The sequence below is a fragment of the Aedes albopictus genome, chromosome 1 (assembly GCF_035046485.1).
Source record: "Aedes albopictus strain Foshan chromosome 1, AalbF5, whole genome shotgun sequence".
Classification (NCBI taxonomy): Eukaryota; Metazoa; Arthropoda; class Insecta; order Diptera; family Culicidae; genus Aedes; species Aedes albopictus.
Window position 1 is genome coordinate 45,669,973 of NC_085136.1, and position 23,947 is coordinate 45,693,919.

The following is a 23,947-nucleotide window of genomic DNA, read 5'->3' on the forward strand; positions in this document are numbered from 1 at the left end:
TCATTATTAGAGAGACTTTCAGCCTTCGGCTGGCTCACCTCTGCTTTTTTGCACATTGTCGAAAGAATTTCTTGGACAATATTATTTGAAGTTCCTTTTGCAATTTCTTATGCAGTTTCTTCGGAAATTTCTTTACGAATTTCTTCGCTCCGTCTTCTAGAAATCGGCAATTCCTTCTGTAATTTCATCATTGTAAATTCCTGCAGCGATTCCGATTGGAAATTCAAGAATTGACACAAACATTTTCTTAAAAGCTATAAAAGAATGCTCGAGTATACTGAAGCAATTGTGGAAGAAATTCCTAAAAAAAAATGTCAGAGAAATTCACAACCGAATGACTCAAAGATTTTTTGGAAATTCTTGAAATTTATTTAAAAATTATTTAGACAATTTAGCATTCTTTTTCGAATTCCTTTCGCAAATCCTTTAAATTTGGCAATCTATTTGGAAATTTCTCAGGCAATTCGTTTCTTTTGTAAGTTTATAAGATAATGCTTTAGTGAATTCGTTTTTTAATTCTTATGAGAATTCTCAATACAATTACATCGTGAATGTTTCAACATTGCTATTAGGAGCACGATTATGATTTTCTTTTTAAATCTCCCTGACTTTATTTAAATTTCTTCCGCTGTTTCTTTGTGAATGTAGTAGGCAAACTCCTTATAAACTTCTTGAGCAATTTCTTTAAAAAAAATGGAAAATTATTTGAAAACTCGGTAAATTTTCCTCAAAATTACTTGAAAACTCATTCGATTACTCCTCTGGAATTCTAATGGCAATTTGTCTTGAAGTTTCCAAAATAATTTCCTAAAAAAACACAAATTGACAATAGAATTTCTGAGGCAGTTTTATTTTTTTATTTGAAATGCTCATGATTTTTTTCAGCATTTTATAAGTGGTTTCGGCAATTTCTTCTGTAATTTCATCATTGCAAATTGCTGCAGCGATTCCGATTGGAAATTCATGAAATGACAAATAAATTGACACAAAAATTTCGAAAAGAATGTCGAAAGGGAGGAATATATTGATGCAATGGTGGGAGAAATTCCTGAAAAAAAATAGTGAAATTTCCAAAGAAATGGGTCTTGAACAAGCCTTCAAGTAGATCTTTATCAATTCAAATGAAATTTTGCTCTTGTATGAGCTTGTACAGGGAATAGAAAAAAAAATGATTGGGACAGGTCAAATTTTCGCTTCTCGAAAAATGGTCAACTAACTGTATTTTTTTCAAAAAGTGCATTAAATGTTCTCAAATTTTTCAAAAAAAGCCAACTTCTTTTCCATCAATGGTCCAATTTATGAAAAGATCGGATCATTCTGCATTCAACATTGAACTGTTATATCTCCGGATTCCATGAACAAAATGCAATGGAGTTTTGAGCGTTTATGACTTACATAATGAGCTTTGAAAAACGTTTGACTTAACTTAACAGTCCAAAGTTGGCTATCGAAAATTATACCTTTTTCTAGAATATTTCTATCTTCATGCAGAAAAGCCTGATTTTTTCCCAAACTCTGATCATTGGTAGACAACAAATTGACCAACTTTTAGTAAAAAATTGAAACAATTTAATGCACTTTCTAAAAAGTTACAGTAAGTTGACCATTTTTTGAAAAGTGAAATTTGTTTATGTCTCGATCATTTGGTCTATCCTCTGTACTCCTATTTGTGTTTCTGTACGTATTTATTCATATTCCAATTATTATCCCTGTTTGTGTTCCTATTCTTGCTTCTATTTGTATTTCCTTTGTTCAATGATTAATCTAATTCCAGTTATTATTAAACTTTATATTTCAATAATTTCCATTCCAATTCTGATTTCTGTTTTTCTGCATTCTTGTTTTACATATTTATATTCTTGTTCATATTCATATTTCTATTCTTATTTCTTTTCTAGTTTCTGTACCTTTTTTATATTCCTGTTCTTTTTCTCTATATACCCACTACTCTTCCAATATTCCTAGATTAGTTGTTTTTCTATTATTTCCCTTTCAAGGACATTACCCATTTTGTATTTCTTTTTATCACACTATTGCTCTTTAAACCAATTCCTTTCATGTTTCTATTGTTATTTCTATTCCTATTCTTAGTCCTAACCATAGTCCTCTTTCTTTTTCTTGTCCTAGTCCTAGTGGTATTCCTAGTCATAGCCTTAGTCCTAATCATAGTCATAGTCTTAATCTAGGCCCTGGTCATAGTCGTACTCCTTGTCATAGTCCTCTTACTTGTCCTTGTCCTAGCCCTAGTCCTATTCCTTTTTCTAGTCCTGTTCCTAGTTCTAGTCCTAGTCCTAGTTCTAGTTTAGTCTTAATACTCGTTGTTTTAGTCCTAATCCTAGTCCTCTTCATTTTCCTAGTCCTAGTCCAGTTTCAATTCCCAGTCCAAGTCCTCGTCTTTGTATGAGTCTTATTGCTTGTCCTAGCCCTGATTCCAAATGCTATAACTATCCCTATTCCTAGTTTAATTTATACTTCTAGTCAAGTTCTTGGGCCTAGTCTTAGTCTTAGTCCTAGTCCTAGCCCTAGTTCTATTCATATTTCTAGTCTAAGTTATTGTGCTAGTTCTATTCTAGTGTTTTTCTTAATCCTATTTTCTAATTCCTATCCTATTTTCCTTATCCTATTCTAAGTCATGGCCTTAGTCTTAGTCCTAGTCTTAGTTCTAGTCCTGCTTCTAATCCTGGTCACAGTTCTATTCCAAGTCTCACTCTTAGTCTTAGTGCTAGTCATAGTCGTAGTCTTAGTCTTCTTCCATTTTCTAGTCCAAGTCCTAGCTCTAGTCGTTATCACTTTCCTAATGCTAGTCCTAGTCCTAGTGCTAGTTTTAGTCCTATTCCTAGTTCTACTCCATGTCTTACTCCTAGTTCTATTCTTAGTCCAAGTCCTGTTCCTAGTCCTAATCCTATCCCGGGTCCTAGTTCTATTCCAAGTCCTAGTCTTAGTCCTAGTGCTAATCATAGTCGTAGTCCTAGTCTTTTCCTTTTCCTAGTCCAAGTCCTAGTCTTGTCCTATTTCAAGATCCTAGTCCTATTTCTAGTCCTATTCCTAGTACTATTCCCAGTCCTGTTCCTAGTCCTATTCCTAGTCCTATTCCTAGTCATATTCCTAGTTATATTCCTAGTCCTATTCCTAGTTCTATTCCTAGTTCTATTCCTAGTCCTAGTCCTATTCCTAGTCCTATTCCCAGTCCTATTCCTAGTAATATCCCTAGTCCTATTCCTAGTCCTATTCCTAGTCCTATTCCTAGTCCTATTCCTAGTCCTATTCCTAGTCCTATTCCTAGTCCTATTCCTAGTCCTATTCCTAGTCCTATTCCTAGTCCTATTCCTAGTCCTATTCCTAGTCCTATTCCTAGTCCTATTCCTAGTCCTATTCCTAGTCCTATTCCTAGTCCTATTCCTAGTCCTATTCCTAGTCCTATTCCTAGTCCTATTCCTAGTCCTATTCCTAGTCCTATTCCTAGTCCTATTTCTAGTCCTATTCCTAGTCCTATTCCTAGTCCTATTCCTAGTCCTATTCCTAGTCCTATTCCTAGTCCTATTCCTAGTTCTATTCCTAGTCCTATTCTTGGTCCAATTCCTAATCCTAATCCCAATCTATTCCTAATACTATTCCTAGTCCTATTCCTAGTCCTATTCCAAGTCCTATTCCTAGTTCTATTCCTAGTCCTATTCCTAGTCCTATTCCTAGTCCTATTCCTAGTCCTATTCCTAGTCCTATTCCTAGTCCTATTCCTAGTCCTATTCCTAGTCCTATTCCTAGTCCTATTCCTAGTCCTATTCCTAGTCCTATTCCTAGTCCTATTCCTAGTCCTATTCCTAGTCCTATTCCTAGTCCTATTCCTAGTTCTATTCCTAGTCATATTCCTAGTCCTATTCCTAGTCCTATTCCTAGTCCTATTCCTAGTCCTATTCCTAGTCCTATTCCTAGTCCTATTCCTAGTCCTATTCCTAGTCCTATTCCTAGTTCTATTCCTAGTCCTATTCTTAGTCCAATTCCTAATCCTAATCCCAATCTATTCCTAATACTATTCCTAGTCCTATTCCTAGTCCTATTCCAAGTCCTATTCCTAGTTCTATTCCTAGTCCTATTCCTAGTCCTATTCCTAGTCCTATTCCTAGTCCTATTCCTAGTCCTATTCCTAGTTCTATTCCTAGTCCTATTCCTAGTCCTATTCCTAGTCCTATTCCTAGTCCTATTCCTGGTCCTATTCCTGGTCCTATTCCTAGTCCTAGTCCTACTCCTGGTCCTATTCCTAGTCCTAGTCTTATTCCTAATCCTAATCCTAGTCCTAGTTCTGGTCCTAGTCCTGGTTCTTGTCCTATTCCCAGTTCTAGTCTTAGTTTCCATCCGTAGTCCTAGTCGTGGTCCTAGTCATTGTTCTGGTCCTAGTCCTGGTTCGAGTCCTAGTCCTAGTCCTTATCCGTTTCGTAGTCCTAGTCTTAGTCTAGTCCTTGTCCTATTCCTAATTCTCGTCTCTATTATCAGTCCTAGTTCTATTCCTTTTTAAGCTATATTACTTTTTCTATCGGTATCATTGTATCAATTTCCATATTTCTATATTCTGAATCAGCTACTTCGGAAAAACCCACTCTTTTAGTGGTAAAAATTGACGGTATGTTTGCGTTTTGCAAATAGTGTGAATTATAAGACTCCAGAGGATGAATTACGCAAACCACTCGCTGTTAGGCACACTTTCGCGTAAACCTACATCCCGTAGGCACAAAAAAAAAACTGGAGTGAAATTTCGCCCCCAGGAAAAAAATCGAGCCACCGTTTCCACTAGTTGTTTCTACTAGTTATTTCCCCTATTGCAAATTGCGCTTCATTGCAGTAACAACCTACCTACCTGCTCGGAACGGATTCGACTCTTGAGGCTCCGACAACGACGACGACGACACCAGGAAATGCATGAAACAGAAAGCCAAAGTTGTTGTTTTTTTTTTCTTTTTTTTTCGCTTTCCTTGATGCACCCACCTGTAGTTGGGGTCTGACGACGCGACGGGGTACCTCCATCCAAGTGGTGCAACATTAGCCCCCATAATTACCCACTCTAAGTGTGCGGATGAGTCGTTTTCTGATTCCGACCAGTAGACTAGGAAAACTATCGAGTTGTGACCATGTTTATTTTTTTTTTTTGCAAACCAACAAAAAAGTGACCACTTTGCTTGTGGAATCGACAGCCTAACGCTTTTTTTTTTGCTGAGAAGCAAAAAAAAGGAAAACACACACTGTCAGCACCATTTTTTGTGGATCGTTTAGAACTGGATTATTGGAAGCTAACCGCTTCGTCACGCCATCATTGCGAGACCAGGTAAAAGTGAATGGAACGATCTCAAGCTCAACAAGGTGGAATCACATTTCACCGGCGCCGGTTTGGATTTCGCTCCTTTTGCCACAAACAGCTAGTCATCTGTAACTGAACTAATCGTTATGCAAATGGCTTTCGTCTGCTGGAGCGCGAGGGGATGATAGGTTTCCTTTCCTTTTCATTGAAGTTAAGACCTGGATGGTTGTGGGAAAAAAAGAAAAAAAAGATAAATAAAAAAGAACAAAGATTATAATAGAAATTTTGATACGAATAGCATTTTGAATAGAAATGGAAAATCGAATACTAATAATAGTTAGTGGACATATAAATAAACGAAGGAAATGATAACAAAAAAAAAAAGAAAATATGTCAACAAGTAAAAAAAAAGAAAAATAGAACAAAAAATGGTTGAAATACCAACAATAGTAAAAACAAGCAATAATTTGTACAAAAACAAGAACAAAAATTGAGAAACAAGTAAAAGACCATTGAGAAATAAGTTTAAGTTATGACAAATTTAAAAAAAATGCAGTCCTATTAAAGACAAAACAAACAACTTCCAAGATAGCACGTAATGATTTATGCTCCCTTTACATCTACTAAAAAAACAACAAACATCTTGTTCCAAGCATCACAATAACCCAATAAATTACGCAAAAATGCAAAGCACCCATTACGACCGAAGGGTTAATTGTCATTATCAGCACGTAGAAACAAACTCTGCATAAAACGACCAAAAGCTAAAATTAGGCAATAACGCCCCGCCCGCACAACGCAGCCAGTCTACATGACCCCTAGCTTAGCCGGCTCGGTCTGAATGCAGAGCTTTAACCCTTTTGAGGAGCATTGAGCCATTGAGCCGGTTGCCGGCTTCCAGCATTTCGACGACGAACAATGCCCAAAGCGCGACGCTTGTTCACACATATTTTAATCCGCTTCGTTATTACTACAGCTGGCACATGCAGCATTACCATTTCGTCACCATTCCTTACGGCATTTTCCACCGCCGGCACCGGTGTTCCATAATCAGTCATTAACATGCGCATAAACGCGCAATTATAACCGTCAAAATATGAAGTGATACGGAGGAATGCAATCGGCCCTCGGAGAAGAAACTGGGTTGTCCGTGTCTGACATGACGACTGCGGTTGCTGGTAAAGAATTGCGAGAGATGATCAAGTTTTAGAGCTAGCTTTCTTATCAGGCGATGTCGGCTGGGCTTGTTGATGCTGAACATCAGCTTGAAATGACGGAAAAATCCATGGTTATAACTGTAGATTCAAAGTTCTGATTTGCAGAACAGTTTGGATGACGTGCAACATAGCAAGTGCTGCTGACCTTAAAGAACATTCGTTGAGTACTGTTAAGTACGTTTTGGAGAATTCTGACCGGATTCCTGGAAAGAATCTGTCCGGATTCCTGGAAGGAATCTGTCCGGATTCCTGGAAGGAATCTGTCCGGATTCCTGGAAGGAATCTGTCCGGATTCCTGGAAGGAATCTCTCCGAATTGCTGGAAGAAATCTCTCCGGATTCCTGGAAGGAATCTCTCCGGATTCCTGGAAGGAATCTCTCCGGATTCCTGGAAGGAATCTCTCCGGATTCCTGGAAGGAATCTCTCCGGATTCCTGGAAGGAATCTCTCCGAATTGCTGGAAGAAATCTCTCCGGATTCCTGGAAGGAATCTCTCCGGATTCCTGGAAGGAATCTCTCCGGATTCCTGGAAGGAATCTCTCCGGATTCCTGGAAGGAATCTCTCCGGATTCCTGGAAGGAATCTCTCCGGATTCCTGGAAGTAATCTCTCCAGATTCCTGGAAGGAATCTCTCCAGATTCCTGGAAGGAATCTCTCCAGATTCCTGGAAGGAATCTCTCCGGATTCCTGGAAGGAATCTCTCCGGATTCCTGGAAGGAATCTCTCCGGATTCCTGGAAGGAATCTCTCCGGATTCCTGGAAGGAATCTCTCCGGATTCCTGGAAGGAATCTCTCCGGATTCCTGGAAGGAATGTCTCCGGATTCCTGGAAGGAATCTCTCCGGATTCCTGGAAGGAATCTCTCCGGATTCCTGGAAGGAATCTCTCCGGATTCCTGGAAGGAATCTCTCCGGATTCCTGGAAGGAATCTCTCCGGATTCCTGGAAGGAATCTCTCCGGATTCCTGGAAGGAATCTCTCCGGATTCCTGGAAGGAATCTCTCCGGATTCCTGGAAGGAATCTCTCCGGATTCCTGGAAGGAATCTCTCCGGATTCCTGGAAGGAATCTCTCCGGATTCCTGGAAGGAATCTCTCCGGATTCCTGGAAGGAATCTCTCCGGATTCCTGGAAGGAATCTCTCCGGATTCCTGGAAGGATTCTCTCCGGATTCCTGGAAGGATTCTCTCCGGATTCCTGGAAGGAATCTCTCCGGATTCCTGGAAGGAATCTCTCCGGATTCCTGGAAGGAATCTCTCCGGATTCCTGGAAGGAATCTCTCCGGATTCCTGGAAGGAATCTCTCCGGATTCCTGGAAGGAATCTCTCCGGATTCCTGGAAGGAATCTCTCCGGATTCCTGGAAGGAATCTCTCCGGATTCCTGGAAGGAATCTCTCCGGATTCCTGGAAGGAATCTCTCCGGATTCCTGGAAGGAATCTCTCCGGATTCCTGGAAGGAATCTCTCCGGATTCCTGGAAGGAATCTCTCCGGATTCCTGGAAGGAATCTCTCCGGATTCCTGGAAGGAATCTCTCCGGATTCCTGGAAGGAATCTCTCCGGATTCCTGGAAGGAATCTCTCCGGATTCCTGGAAGGAATCTCTCCGGATTCCTGGAAGGAATCTCTCCGGATTCCTGGAAGGAATCTCTCCGGATTCCTGGAAGGAATCTCTCCGGATTCCTGGAAGGAATCTCTCCGGATTCCTGGAAGGAATCTCTCCGGATTCCTGGAAGGAATCTTTCCGGATTCCTGGAAGGAATCTCTCCGGATTCCTGGAAGGAATCTCTCCGGATTCCTGGAAGGAATCTCTCCGGATTCCTGGAAGGAATCTCTCCGGATTCCTGGAAGGAATCTCTCCGGATTCCTGGAAGGAATCTCTCCGGATTCCTGGAAGGAAGCTCTCCGGATTCCTGGAAGGAAGCTCTCCGGATTCCTGGAAGGAAGCTCTCCGGATTCCTGGAAGGAATCTCTTCGGATTCCTGGAAGGAATCTCTCCGGATTCCTGGAAGGAATCTCTCCGGATTCCTCGAAGGAATCTTTCCGGATTCCTCGAAGGAATGTGTCCGGATTCCTCGAAGGAATCTGTCCGGATTCCTCGAAGGAATCTGTCCGGATTCCTCGAAGGAATCTGTCCGGATTCCTCGAAGGAATCTGTCCGGATTCCTCGAAGGAATCTGTCCGGATTCCTCGAAGGAATCTGTCCGGATTCCTCGAAGGAATCTGTCCGGATTCCTCGAAGGAATCTCTCCGGATTCCTGGAAGGAATCTCTCCGGATTCCTGGAAGGAATCTCTCCGGATTCCTGGAAGGAATCTCTCCGGATTCCTGGAAGGAATCTCTCCGGATTCCTGGAAGGAATCTCTCCGGATTCCTGGAAGGAATCTCTCCGGATTCCTGGAAGGAATCTCTCCGGATTCCTGGAAGGAATCTCTCCGGATTCCTGGAAGGAATCTCTCCGGATTCCTGGAAGGAATCTCTCCGGATTCCTGGAAGGAATCTGTCCGGATTCCTGGAAGGAATCTGTCCGGATTCCTGGAAGGAATCTGTCTGGATTCCTGGAAGGAATCTGTCCGGATTCCTGGAAGGAATCTGTCCGGATTCCTGGAAGGAATCTCTCCGGATTCCTGGAAGGAATCTCTCCGGATTCCTGTAAGGAATCTGTCCGGATTCCTGGAAGGAATCTGTCCGGATTCCTGGAAGAAATCTGTCCGGATTCCTGGAAGGAATCTGTCCGGATTCCTGGAAGAAATCTGTCCGGATTCCTGGAAGGAATCTGTTCGGATTTCTGGAAGGAATCTGTTCGGATTCCTGGAAGGAATCTGTTCGGATTCCTGGAAGGAATCTGTCCGGATTCCTGGAAGGAATCTCTCCGGATTCCTGGATGGAATCTCTCCGGATTCCTGGAAGGAATCTCTCCGGATTCCTGGAAGGAATCTCTCCGGATTCCTGGAAGGAATCTCTCCGGATTCCTGGAAGGAATCTCTCCGGATTCCTGGAAGGAATCTCTCCGGATTCCTGGAAGGAATCTGTCCGGATTCCTGGAAGGAATCTGTCCGGATTCCTGGAAGGAATCTGTCCGGATTCCTGGAAGGAATCTGCCCAGATTCCTGGAAGGAATCTGCCCAGATTCCTGGAAGGAATCTGCCCAGATTCCTGGAAGGAATCTGCTCAGATTCCTGGAAGGAATCTGCCCAGATTCCTGGAAGGAATCTGCCCAGATTCCTGGAAGGAATCTGCCCAGATTCCTGGAAGGAATCTGCCCAGATTCCTGGAAGGAATCTGCCCAGATTCCTGGAAGGAATCTGCCCAGATTCCTGGAAGGAATCTGCCCAGATTCCTGGAAGGAATCTGCCCAGATTCCTGGAAGGAATCTGCCCAGATTCCTGGAAGGAATCCGCCCAGATTCCTGGAAGGAATCTGTCCGGATTCCTGGAAGGAGGAATCTGTCCGGATTCCTGGAAGGAGGAATCTGTCCGGATTCCTGGAAGGAGGAATCTGTCCGGATTCCTGAAAGGAATCTGTCCGGATTCCTGGAAGGAATCTGTCCGGATTCCTGGAAGGAATCTGTCCGGATTCCTGGAAGGAATCTGTCCGGATTCCTGGAAGGAATCTTTCCGGATTCCTGGAAGGAATCTGTCCGGATTCCTGGAAGGAATCTGTCCGGATTCCTGGAAGGAATCTGTCCGGATTCCTGGAAGGAATCTGTCCGGATTCCTGGAAGGAATCTGTCCGGATTCCTGGAAGGAATCTGTCCGGATTCCTGGAAGGAATCTGTCCGGATTCCTGGAAGGAATCTGTCCGGATTCCTGGAAGGAATCTGTCCGGATTCCTGGAAGGAATCTGTCCGGATTCCTGGAAGGAATCTGTCCGGATTCCTGGAAGGAATCTGTCCGGATTCCTGGAAGGAATCTGTCCGGATTCCTGGAAGGAATCTGTCCGGATTCCTGGAAGGAATCTGTCCGGATTCCTGGAAGGAATCTGTCCGGATTCCTGGAAGGAATCTGTCCGGATTCCTGGAAGGAATCTGTCCGGATTCCTGGAAGGAATCTGTCCGGATTCCTGGAAGGAATCTGTCCGGATTCCTGGAAGGAATCTGTCCGGATTCCTGGAAGGAATCTGTCCGGATTCCTGGAAGGAATCTGTCCGGATTCCTGGAAGGAATCTGTCCGGATTCCTGGAAGGAATCTGTCCGGATTCCTGGAAGGAATCTGTCCGGATTCCTGGAAGGAATCTGTCCGGATTCCTGGAAGGAATCTGTCCGGATTCCTGGAAGGAATCTGTCCGGATTCCTGGAAGGAATCTGTCCGGATTCCTGGAAGGAATCTGTCCGGATTCCTGGAAGGAATCTGTCCGGATTCCTGGAAGGAATCTGTCCGGATTCCTGGAAGGAATCTGTCCGGATTCCTGGAAGGAATCTGTCCGGATTCCTGGAAGGAATCTGTCCGGATTCCTGGAAGGAATCTGTCCGGATTCCTGGAAGGAATCTGTCCGGATTCCTGGAAGGAATCTGTCCGGATTCCTGGAAGGAATCTGTCCGGATTCCTGGAAGGAATCTGTCCGGATTCCTGGAAGGAATCTGTCCGGATTCCTGGAAGGAATCTGTCCGGATTCCTGGAAGGAATCTGTCCGGATTCCTGGAAGGAATCTGTCCGGATTCCTGGAAGGAATCTGTCCGGATTCCTGGAAGGAATCTGTCCGGATTCCTGGAAGGAATCTGTCCGGATTCCTGGAAGGAATCTGTCTGGATTCCTGGAAGGAATCTGTCCGGATTCCTGGAAGGAATCTGTCCGGATTCCTGGAAGGAATCTGTCCGGATTCCTGGAAGGAATCTGTTCGGATTCCTGGAAGGAATCTGTCCGGATTCCTGGAAGGAATCTCTCCGGATTCACAACATTCTTGTTTCTGTTCATGTTTAGTATCACAATCCAACTAACTTATTTCTTTCTTTCTTCTCCCATTTCCAGAACTACAAGGAAAAAGACGCCGGCAAGGTGGTAGTCTACACGACCAGCATGGGCATCGTGCGCGAGACCTACACCAAGTGTGCCAACGTGAAGCAGATCCTGCGGACGTTGCTCGTCAAGTTCGAAGAGCGGGACGTGTTCATGAGCAGTGACTACCAGCAGGAAATCAAGGACCGAATGCAGAGCGAAGCGATCCAGGTGCCGCAGGTGTTCGTCGACGGGCAGCATGTGGGGGTGAGTTCTTGAGGGTCAACTGGTGGACCTCACGTAATAACTGTAAAATTTTGTTGATACAACCTAATACAGGTCGTTTGAACTACCACGATACTTTAGTATATCTGTAGAAATACCAGGAGGTCAGAGGGTCAGTACTATGAGTAATGTTAAGGAATCATTGGAATCATCTAGGTCATCCAAACTGTAACTGAGTTAAGTTCTTGACAATCTACAGTTGCTCTTGTTATATAAAGTAGGGTAACATAGTCATGTAGGATGCTTTAGTTTTCTCGGGGCAATCCAGGTCAAACCAAAGTTGAGCTCAGAGCATTAAATCTGCAGGAAGGTACAGCTGTAGACCCTATGTTCTAAACTCTCGGACATTTTGGATGTCCAAGAACATCTTGAGTATGTTCATATAATGTTCCAAGGATCCAATAAATTCCACGGTTTGAAGGTATCCAAGAGTTTCTGAAAGCCTATATGAAGAGATTCTGGGGACTTCAAACGGATTGCGGGGCATTCAAATGATAAAATGGTTTAAGGGGCTTCCAGGAGATTCCAAGTGGTTTCAGAGGAGCTTCAGATTTCACTCAGAACAGAATTCATTTTAAATCCATCCTTATACCCTCTATTTCTTCCTTAAAATCCCCTCAGGTATCAGTATATAAGTTGGCTTCAAAGGCTTCAGAGTTCATCCGTTTTGCCATCCCTCCCATAGATCTTTCTGAAACCTCTGGCTTTCTGTATAAACACTCGTCCGGTGCCATTGTCCATATTAATCTGTTTTCTCTTCCTCCTGTGTTCCTGTATTTCTGTCTTCCTACATTTCTTCCTTACTGTTTTTCTGTCGCTTTTATTCGTATGACCCTATCCTACTTTGTTTCTATTATCTTATCTTTCTGTCTTACTTTCTAGATTGTAGGCCTTGCTTTTTATTTCTCTGTTTTCCCTTTTTATTATCTTCGGATCTCTCTACTTAACATTAACCTTTTCATTCCTTTTTTCCTATCTTCCTGTCTTCCTATCCTCCTATTTTCATATCTTCCTATCTTCTTATCTACCTATATTCCTATCTTCCTATCTTCCTATCTTCCTATCTTCCTATCTTCGTATCTTCCTATCTATCTATCATATTATCTTCCTATCTTCCCATCTACATATATTTCTTTCCTTTATATTTTTAGCTTCTAGGAAGAAGCTTTCCAAGCTTCCTGGAAGAAGCTTTCCAAGCTTCCTGGAAGAAGCTTTCCAAGCTTCCTGGAAGAAGCTTTCCAAGCTTCCTGGAAGAAGCTTTCCATACTTCCTGGAAGAAGCTTTCCAAGCTTCCTGGAAGAAGCTTTCCATACTTCCTGGAAGAAGCTTTCCAAACTTCCTGGAAGAAGCTTTCCAAGCTTCCTGGAAAAAGGTTTCCAAGCTTCCTGGAAGAAGCTTTCCAAGCTTCCTGGAGGAAGCTTTCCAAGCTTCCTGGAGGAAGCTTTCCAAGCTTCCTGGAGGAAGCTTTCCAAGCTTCCTGGAAGAAGCTTTCCAAGCTTCCTGGAAGAAGCTTTCCAAGCTTCCTGGAAGAAGCTTTCCAAGCTTCCTGGAAGAAGCTTTCCAAGCTTCCTGAAAGAAGCTTTCCAAGCTTCCTGGAAGAAGCTTTCCAAGCTTCCAGGAAGAAGCTTTCCAAGCTTCCTGAAAGAAGCCTTCTAAGCTTACAGGATAAAATGATCCAAGCTTCTAGAAAGAAGCTTTCCAAGCTTCCTGGAAGAAGCTTTTCAAACTTCAGGAAAGTAGCTTTCCAAACTTCAGGAAAGAAGCTTTCCAAGCTTTCATGAAGAAGCTTTTCAAGCTTCCAGAAGGAAGCGTTCCAAGCTTCCAAGAGGACTCTTCTCAAGCTTCCAGGAACAACCTTTTAAGCTTCCAGGAAGAAACCTTCCAATCTTCCAGAAAGAAGCCTTCCAAGCTTCCAGGAAGAAGCTTTCTAAGCTTCCAGGAAAAAGCTTTCCAAGCTTCCAGGAAGAAGCTTTCCAAGCTTCCAGGAAGAAGCTTTCCAAGCTTCCTGGAAGAAGCTTTCCAAGCTTCCTGGAAGAGGCTTGCCAAGCTTCCTGGAGGAGGCTTGTCAAGCTTCCTGGAAGAAGCTTGCCAAGCTTCCTGGAAGAAGCTTGCCAAGCTTCCTGGAAGAAGCTTGCCAAGCTTCCTGGAAGAAGCTTGCCAAGCTTCCTGGAAGAAGCTTGCCAAGCTTCCTGGAAGAAGCTTGCCAAGCTTCCTGGAAGAAGCTTGCCAAGCTTCCTGGAAGAAACTTTCCAAGCTTCCTGGACGAAGCTTTCCAAGCTTCCTGGAAGAAGCTTTCCACGGCTTTTTTTGTCCGAACAGACTGGAAAGATCTCAACAAACATTGTTTGTTTGTCAAAACGGTGCACTGAACATTCCGACACACCAAACATCGAATAACTTGTTGCACCGTTACAGCATCAATTAGCGCGCCTCTGTAAATATCATTGCGTCCAAACCCATCCAACCGGATCAAACCCTGCCTCAAAGACCCGATGATGGTGTCACACCTCTTAGACAGCAAGGCTAAACTCCCGCAAAAAAAAAACTCAAAACCAAAATCGCCATAAACGGCTGATGATGACGACGAAGACAAGATTTATGATTTGAGATCAACACTGCTCCACTAAAGTCCAATAATTGTCGCTCGCTTTTATTTTGACAAGGCTATGACGAATCACACCGACGACGATGAAAGATGGCCGGCTGTGCAACAACCTGTTCGCTGGTCATCGCTGCCAAAGTCGAGCTGAGGGTCCAGTTAGGCATTCATTTCTGCACAAGATACCACAATCACCTGCAGTGGCAGCGGTGGCGCACGAAGGCAGCAAAAAGTGCCACAATCGTGACGAGAACCCGATTGGGACGGAATGACAAAACAGCGGTTGCCTTATTTTTTTTTTTCATTTCATTACTAAGTTTCTATCTTATCATTTATTTTCTATCAACCTTGTGTCATCTTTCATTCTTCTTTTCTGTCTTCCTGTTTTTCTTATTTCTTATTGTGCTCCATTTCTCATTTTTTATCTTTCTTTTTTTTTGTATTTTTTGGTTCGTATTTACTTATTTTACCATTTATTCATTTTCATTATCAATGTAAACTTTAATTGGATGTAGGAAATTCAAAGACTCATATGTAAACCAAAATTCCATCGATTTGGTTTTATGATGGTTCTAATGATCTCCTAGAATTTATAAGACTTCGAAATGTTTCTTGGGTTTATTTCCTGTATATATTATTTACATCAAGCAATCTTACTCATTCAGCTAAATGGATTTGAAAACTCAGTTCTAAAAACCGTGATTAAGCCAAGGTAAAATCTAACTAGTTTTATGATGATCCTCAGTACCTCCTCAAGGCTAATTCGGCACCAACATTTCAAAAGGGCGTAACTGCATTTGGAAGTAATACCTTCTTTCAAAGCTGTAGGTCGTACTGCCTCCCTTACACTCAAACCACCGTGGTTGTCGGAAAGAGGAGAGTTTTTCCCATCTGGTACTTGTTGTGAAAAACATGGAAATCATAACACATGATCCACAGTTTTAAAAGAAGGTGATGATTCCAAAAGCAGTTACGCCCTTTTGAAATGTTGGTGTCGAATTGGACTTCAAATTGTAGCTAGCCTCTGCTATTTTCCCGTTTCAATTTTGTAACTTCCTCCCAATCGGGGCGGCAAGTGAAAGAAGGGGGCAGGCTGCTGCAGCCGCGCAATCCGTTATCTACGCTCTAGTTGCGACCAGTCGCAGTCCAGTCATCAGCAACTCACGCGGTAGATCAAATTATATTACCCCCCTTGATGCGGAGGTCTCTCGTTCGGTTGAATGGCTTTTGAGATACTGACTATTATTGCCTGGTGGTCCGAGCTGAGGCTTTGATGCAATTACGGATTGCATTGTATCACATCACCACAAGCACACTTCTTAATCGCCAGTTGTGGCGAACTGGTAGGCAGCTAATCTAGGCAGCTCTAAACAAGTTCATACATGGACTGCACGGAGTCGTTGCCCTCTCTGATCGACTCCGATGATGGTGCGGTGACAGACAACCGGACCGGGTGGATGTTTGATGGATCTTCGATTGATTGGTTTGAATGAATCGATCGCGGTTGACATTCTCTTACTCAGAAGCACTATCAGAACTAGAATTCATCAAAAGGAGTTGTGTCATTCTTAGAGCGGCTCAAGGACGACCACCTTCCATGCATATGAGAATGTTGGCTGGTCTTGCCTATGAGCATTAAGCATACAGAAAGGAGAGGAAGTGACTTGGGCTTGATCTGTGCGCCTTGGGCACATTAGTCAACCTCACTTAGTGGCGACCGGGCCGGTCGAAGTTGGTCAAGAAGTCAATCTCAACACTGAACCATCCACACAGGTGGTCTATGCGCCGCCGTGTCGTTGGATCGTTAATGACGCTTTTGACGGAGGAATCTGTGGGACCTTGAGGAGTTAGTAACAAAGGAAACACGGTTGGAGGTCGTGAAATCGCAAGCTAGTCGCCAAAGGGAGGTGATTGAGGTCAGTCGATTGACATCTATGTGGCTATAAGTTGACGTATTTTGTAAGACTTTATAGAAAGGGACATTAACTACGTGAGGGTTTAACATATCATCCGCGCTATACTATCATATTTGGGTCCTCATATAAACATAGCCATAGATTAGTATAAGTATTAGCTTTAAAATTTAACATAAATCCTAAATGGTGTTATTTTTGGTTTTATGGTGGTCCTAACGAGGTCTTCGAATCATTTTGACATAAAAATGTGTTGTTTGAAGCTTCCAAAGGTTTAATCGAAAATGCCAGTCATTTCTTCTAAAGATTCCGTTCCTTCCCTTATGAAGAAAATATGGAAACGTTACTTAGTTGTCAGCAACTGGATGACTTGTAACTATAAAGCTTTTATTTCCAGTATTACTTTCTACAGGAAGTTATTTAGCCCATTGATTTTTCAGATTGAGACCACGATAGCCGCTCTTAGTTGTAGCTTCGACCAATAAATTGCTTTAAAACCCACCAACATTCAAATGAGCAAAACCAGCTCACAATATCTAGCATTCCACTTTCATAAGTGTGGAAGTCTGTAAGGAGACAAAAAAATACAACAAGCAATCTCCAAATGGCACATCCCATAATAAGCTCATTTGAACCAATTCACCGGAGGAGAGCTACTGCATCTACCATAAACTTGTTCCCACTGCACTGCACTACTAGCGACAAGCTCCGTGGAACTCGAGGATCGTTTTTTATCTATAATTTATTGGATTTTATTCGACTGCCACATTGTCGTGTCAGCATCCATTCACTTTGTCGAGCTCGATATCTCACTTTCCTTTGAGCGAGGAATCAATTGAATTGCGAGGATTACTTGCGTAAAGCCTTTCCGTCGGCTTCGGAAGTTGTCTCCATCTAAATCATTTCATAGATATTGTTGCAGTAGGCAATAACGAACATAGTTAAGGCTTTCTAATATCAACCACTGCAAAATCGATATAGTGGAACTCCGAATGTCGTGATACTTGATGGGTTATAGTTCATCGAAAATAATTAGACCAATCAACTGAGCTCGACGAACTAAATGATTGTCTGTGTGTGTGTGTGTGTGTGTGTGTGTGTGTGTGTGTGTGTGTGTGTGTGTGTGTGTGTGTGTGTGTGTGTGTGTGTGTGTTGTGTGTGTGTGTGTGTGTGTGTGTGTGTGTGTGTGTGTGTGTGTGTGTGTGTGTGTTTTTTTTTTTTTTTTCCTCCCATCCTCCCGAGCAGAGAAAACCGATTGGAAAAACTCTGCTACACCTTGTCGCCTCGATCCCCCTGGTACCACTGATGCGACTGCTTCAGGGGGGGCAATGCGCTCATGCGCTCTTCTTCTTCTGTGCTCATGCACATTTTGTCGCTTCTAAATTTGTTATTCTAATCTTTTTAGTGTTCGTACCTAACCTATCGCCATTCAGCGACACAGTTGGTACAAACATACACCAAATTTGTTATTCTAATGCCGTCCGTGTGCCATTCAGCACTCCGGCTTTTCGCGCACGACTCGGATAGTCCCCGACGGTGGATCTACCCTATCCGACGAAGAGTTCCCCGACACTGAAACTTCTTCCGTTACCGATACTTCCCAGGCTGGTGCCAAGGTCGGTTCTGAGATTCCGGTTGGAGACTGGCTTCCGGTTCACAGGCGCCCTGACGACCAAGCACCGGTGCTTTTTCGCGGTCTACTCGGTCTAGTCCCCGGCGGTGGACGGACCTAGCCTACTCCGACAGAGAAAGACCCCGACGGTGGAAGTTCTCTCGACACCGATGTTTTCAACCCGACCAGTAAGGTGCCGAAGTCGGCCCGGCGATTCCGGTTGGTGGTAGACTTCCGGTTCACCGGCGCCCCGACGACCTATAACCGGTACTACGCAACGAACGACTCGGTCAAGTCCCCGGCGGTGGATCAAGCCTACTCCGATCGCGACCCAATACTCTTTGATCTTCGCGCCATCTCCGCTGGAGAGCTGACATGATCCGCGTGACCGCTCTGTTCACCGCATTCCATACGGTTTCGTCCTGACACATTCTCTCTACTACGTTGTTGGGACTCAGATTTCCAGCAGCGCTCGCTAGCATGTCACCACGTACTTCTTCAAATCGCGGACAGTCGAATATCACGTGCTCCGGTGTCTCCTCGTTGTTTGGGCATGTCGGACAGAATGGGGACTCTGCATGGCCGAATCGATACAAATACTGTCTGAAGCATCCATGACCTGACAAGAACTGTGTTAGGTAGAAGTTCACATCTCCGTGTGTTCTGGACATCCATACCGACACATCTGGGATAAGCCGGTAGGTCCATCTACCCTTCTCCGCGTCATTCCACTCTTGCTGCCACTTAGCCAACGAGTCCGCTCTGGTTGTCTTCCTCACGTTTGCTGTGCCTCTTCTCCGGTAACACTCTACATCCTCTGCCAGGGTGATGTGTATGGGAACCATCCCGGCGATAATGCAGACTGCTTCCGACGATATCGTCCTGTACGCGCTCGCCACACGAATAGCCATGAGCCGTAACGTGCTCGAAAGTTTTGTTCGATTCCGCTTCAGTTTCAGCGCTGTAGCCCAGGCCGGAACTCCGTATCTAAGTATCGAAGAGGATACTCCCGCCAGAAGACGTCTGCTGCTGCTGCTCGGTCCACCGATGTTCGGCATAATCCTGGATACAGCATTAACAACTTTCGCTGCCTTCTCACAGGCATAGTCGACGTGGCAATTGAAATTCAATCGGTCGTCCACCATCACGCCCAGGTGTTTTAACGCACGCTTTGACGGGATAACCTGTCCGCCGACGTTGATTTCGGCCCGTTGAACTGCTTTACAGTTGCTGACTAGCACTACCTCTGTCTTATGGTGAGCCAACCGCAGCTTTACTTCACTCATCCAGGCCTCGATGGAACCGATCGTCTCCGCCGTCAGCATCTCTACTTCTTCCAGGGTCTCACCGGTTATCGAAAGGACGACGTCATCCGCGAAACCGACGATCTCGACTCCTCCGGGTAGTTCAAGTCTTAACACTCCGTCATACATAATATTCCACAACGTTGGGCCGAGTATGGAGCCCTGTGGCACACCCGCCGTGACTCTAACCGATCTCTGACCCTGGTTTGTCTCGTAGACCAAGACTCGATTCTGGAAGTAGCTTTTCAGAACCTTGCACAGATAGTCAGGGACCCTCATGTTGTGTAGTGCAGTGGCGATGGCTTCCCAGCTGGCGCTATTGAATGCGTTCTTCACGTCTATAGCTACCACGGCGCAGTAACGATTACCTCTCCTCTTCTGCTTTGAGGCTTTCTCCGCATTCGCAATGACTGTCCGGATTGCATCCACAGTCGACTTCCCTTTCCGAAACCCGAACTGCCTATTAGACAGTCCGCTCTCGCTTTCCGTACACTTTATCAGCCTGTTCAGGATGATTTTCTCCAGGAGTTTGCCAAGCGTATCCAGCAGGCATATCGGTCGATACGATGCTGGGTCTCCTGGCGGCTTGCCAGGCTTTGGCAGCAACACCAGCTTCTGGATCTTCCAAATGTCTGGGAAGTAGCTATCCACCAGACATTTCTGTATCGTTATCCTGAACATGTCCGGAAACGCTTCGATCGCCGCTTTCAATGCCATGTTGTTGATACCATCTGGACCAGGGGCTTTCTTCACTTTTAGTCCTTTGGCTATTGTAAGGAGTTCCTCGTTAGACACCCGGTTTGCGCCGGCAGCTACTTCCACCCCGTCGACGTACGGCGTAGGTGGCCATGTGGTTAAACCGTGATTCGGAAAGAGGCCGTTCACAATTACCTCCAGCTTTTCAGGGCACATTTCAGCTGGTGTAGCTGGGCCCTTGATCTTCGCCATCACGACGCGATAAGCTTGTCCCCAGGGATTGGCGTCTGCTTCTCTGCACAGCTCCTTGAAGCAATTGGCCTTGCTCAGAGCAATCTCCCGCTTGAAAGCGGTCCTGGCCTCGCGGAAAATCACCTTGCGTTCCTCTCTGCTCGCTTCAGATCTTGCTCTTTGGAATCGTCTTCTAGCTTTAAGGCAGGCAGCACGTAGGGTGCTGAGCGTCTCATTCCACCAGTAAGCTGGACGCCGGCGGTTATTCGGTTCGAGTTTCCTGGGCATAGTAACATCACATGCCCTCGCTACTGCTTCCGTTAGTTCCACAGCGGTCATAGCGGGAGTATCGCTGTCTGTCCGAAGTGCCTCGACGAAAAGCTCCTTGTCGAACTGCTTCGTTTTCCACTTCCTTTCGCAGGTCCTCCGGGTGCTCGGCAGAGCGGAGATCCGCCGACCGACGCTGTAGTGGATGGACTGATGGTCACTGTGTGGTCGATACTTGACCATTGGTGGAAACTGGCGGAACCTTCGGCTGAAGGTGGCCTCGATGAGTGGCCTTGATGAATGGCCGATGAAATCGTCTCAATCGGCTGATTGAGACGGACACACTGCTACGTTTGCAGTTTGGCGGAATAATCTCGAACCTTTCGAAATATTGTATCCTTGCGAAACTTCAGGCCGATTGCTCTAATGGTTTGAGAGCGTAAGGTTACTGAAGTGGCTCAGATAAAATATTGTCGAAGAGGTGAAGTGAAACTTCTGAGATGAAAATTCAAAACCTAAGAGCTGGTTACTTGCATTAGAAGTCCTGGCTTTCTTAGAGGATTGAAATCCACCTTGGTAGAGGAGTCACTTCCCGAGGATGAGTTCTTTCACAGTGAAACGCACTATTTCGACTGACAAAAGATCATGTATTTCGTTGGTTCAAGTAGTGCTTATATACTAATTCTAAACCTAAAGGAATGACACATCGACACCTTATCATGCTTTCTTTCTGAATCACGTGATCAGCCTACGACTGCGTGGTGCAGTAGGGTCCTAACCTTATCAGTTGTTAGGTTACGTATTCTCTTTTGGTTCGTTTATACAGGGCGACAGTCTACTGTGATGATTCATTGATTAAACTTGATAAGCTATTAGTGCATGGAAAGAGGCAGATAATTACGTCTATTTAATGTGTCGAAATCTATGATTTATGTAGAAATGCTAACTCTTCGCAATGGTTGCGAACATTCACCCCCCGCGCTTAAATCTAAAGCGTTATTGGATTGTGGGACATTAGACTCAAAGGGAAGTGGGGCCAACTTGGATACTGGTCGGCGATACAGACCAGCGGCAGTCTGGACATCGAATAGTGCAGTCAGCACCTGGATACACTGTCACAATTTTGCCTAATTTCCACGACTGGGGCGGCGTATTTTCTTCCTTTAACAAAACTACAACTCCTGGAGTAATGTTTTTTGAATGTTTGGTCCATTTTTGACGAGTTTGCAATGTGTTCAAATATTCATTTGACCAGCGTTTCCAAAAGTGGTCCCGTAATTTCTGTAGATGTTGCCAACGGGTCAACCGATTTTCTGGGACATCTTCCAAGGTAGGTTCAGGAATAGAAGTTAATTGACGACCTATGAGGAAATGCGCTGGTGTAATCACCTCGAGTTCAGTAGGATCAGTGGAGTGGGAAAAGAGAGGGCGTGAATTGAGGATAGCCTCAATCTGGGTCAACACAGTGTAGTATTCTTCGAATGTTAGGGAAGCATTGCGTAATATTTTCTTCAAGTGTGTTTTTGTGCTCTTCACTCCGGCTTCCCATAGTCCACCAAAGTTTGGAGCGCGAGGTGGAATGAATCTCCATATTATCTCCCGTGGTTGACAGAAATCATTCAACTTTCCTTGCATTTGATCCTTTTGAAACAACAGATATAAATCGTGTAATTCAGTTCTAGCACCGGCGAAATTAGTTCCATTGTCTGAATGTATTTCTTCGACAAGACCGCGTCGGGCCACAAATCGATGGAGTGCTGCTATGAATGCTGCTGCAGTCAGATCCGATACGACTTCGAAATGTATTGCCTTTGTAGACAAACAGATGAATAGCGAGATATAGGCCTTGACCGGTACTGATTTTCTTCCTCCTCGACGAATAAAAATCGGCCCTGCAAAATCAACTCCTGTTCTGGAAAATGGAGCGGAAGGAACCACTCTGGCTTCGGGCAAGTTACCCATTGGTGGTTGAAGCAGTTTTGGGTTGGATCGGAAACAAATAATACAGGATCTCGTTACCTTACGTACTGTGTTTCTGGCGTTGAGGAGCCAAAACCGTTGTCTAATGAGGGATATTAAGCCGGACGGACCAACGTGTAAATTCTCCTCATGTAATGCTCTCACAAGGGACTCCGTTATAGGATTTTTGTTTGGAAGAATTAGTTGGTGTTTAGCATTGTATGATAATCGTGAATTTTGCAACCGACCTCCAACACGCAGAAGATCGTTATCTATGATGGGACAAAGGTTTGCAAGTCGACGAGTAGGTTGACCAGATTTCAGGGAATGGATATCTTCAAATAGTTCGGTTTGTTGGATATATCTGACGATGACTTCCAATGATTGTCTCATCTCAGGAATGGTGAGAAATTTTGAAATATTTCTTAGGGACCTAGGCAATTTAGTGTTCCTTATAAATCGCAAAATATATCCGACAATTCTTTGGAGTCGTCGGAAGGAACTAAATTTGGTCATAAATGGAAGAGTCTCGAGTCGAACGACAGGCGTAACAATCACAGTGGGCTTCCATTCTGGTAACTCGCAATCTGGAATAGGTTCAGGTTCTTCATTCTGGATCACATGGTTGCGGAGGAATGATGGTCCATTCCACCACAAATAGTTCACGGCAAGCTGTTGTGGTAGTTGGCCGCGGGATACCACATCAGCTGGATTCTCATCTGTTCGTACATACCTCCATTGGGCGTTTTGTGTCTGATTGTTAATCTCCATGATACGGTTGCGAACGAATAATTCTAGTTGAATGGGAGACTTTCTTAGCCACCCAAGGAAGATTTGGCTATCAGAATAATATGTGATTTGGTTGAAATTCATCTTGAGGGCAGGAACAACCTTTGAGGCTAATCGAGATAGCAATAGCGCAGCACAGAGCTCCATTCTTGGCATGGTTAGACCATTTATTGGCGCTATTTTGGATTTACTGCATATCAACGTAGTTTTCACGATTTGATTTGATACTGCACGAATATAAATACACGCACCGTATGCCAGGTTGGACGCGTCGGCGAACCCATGAATTTCGTAATGAATAGCTGCATGTAGTGCCATATATCTTGGAATTCTGATTTGTTGGATTTGATGAAGTGAATCACGAAATATTTGCCATTCCGTAAGTAAATCACCTTCAAGTATATCGTCCCAATCTAACTTGCTTAACCATACCTGCTGCATTATAGCCTTGGCGTTCACTATTACGGGAGACACCAAACCAAGGGGATCGAAAAGCCTTGCAATTTCGGAAAGAACACGACGTTTGGTCGGAGGTTCTTGGTTTGATGAAAAACAATCAGGAACAAAGAGGAAAATGTCCTTTTTTGGATCCCATAGTAATCCTAGCGTTTTTATGGATTCGTTTATATCAGCATCTTCAAAGGTAAGGAATTTTTCTCTTTCCCCTTCTGGAACTGTTTCAATGATGGCTTCGTCGTTAGCACACCATTTGTGTATGGGAAAACCTCCGGAATGCAAAAGATGGGTCAGCTCCAATCGGGATTGAATAGCATCTTCGACGGTATCGGCACCAGAAAGGACATCATCAACGTAGAAATCCTCTTCCACAATTTTCGCCGCTACGGGATAGCGTTTTGTTTCAT

At 44.2% G+C, this 23,947-nt stretch overlaps 1 protein-coding gene across 3 annotated transcripts in view; it reads left to right on the plus strand.

Moving 5' to 3' along the window:
- LOC109397890 (glutaredoxin domain-containing cysteine-rich protein CG12206) overlaps positions 1-23,947 on the plus strand; it is a 258,145-nt gene that overhangs the window by 208,133 nt on the left and 26,065 nt on the right. For all 3 annotated transcript variants that reach the window (XM_062844450.1, XM_029854763.2, XM_062844449.1), the window contains exon 3: positions 11,463-11,696. In XM_062844450.1, coding sequence (XP_062700434.1) covers positions 11,463-11,696 — 234 coding nt within the window. The remainder of the gene's footprint in view (positions 1-11,462; positions 11,697-23,947) is intronic.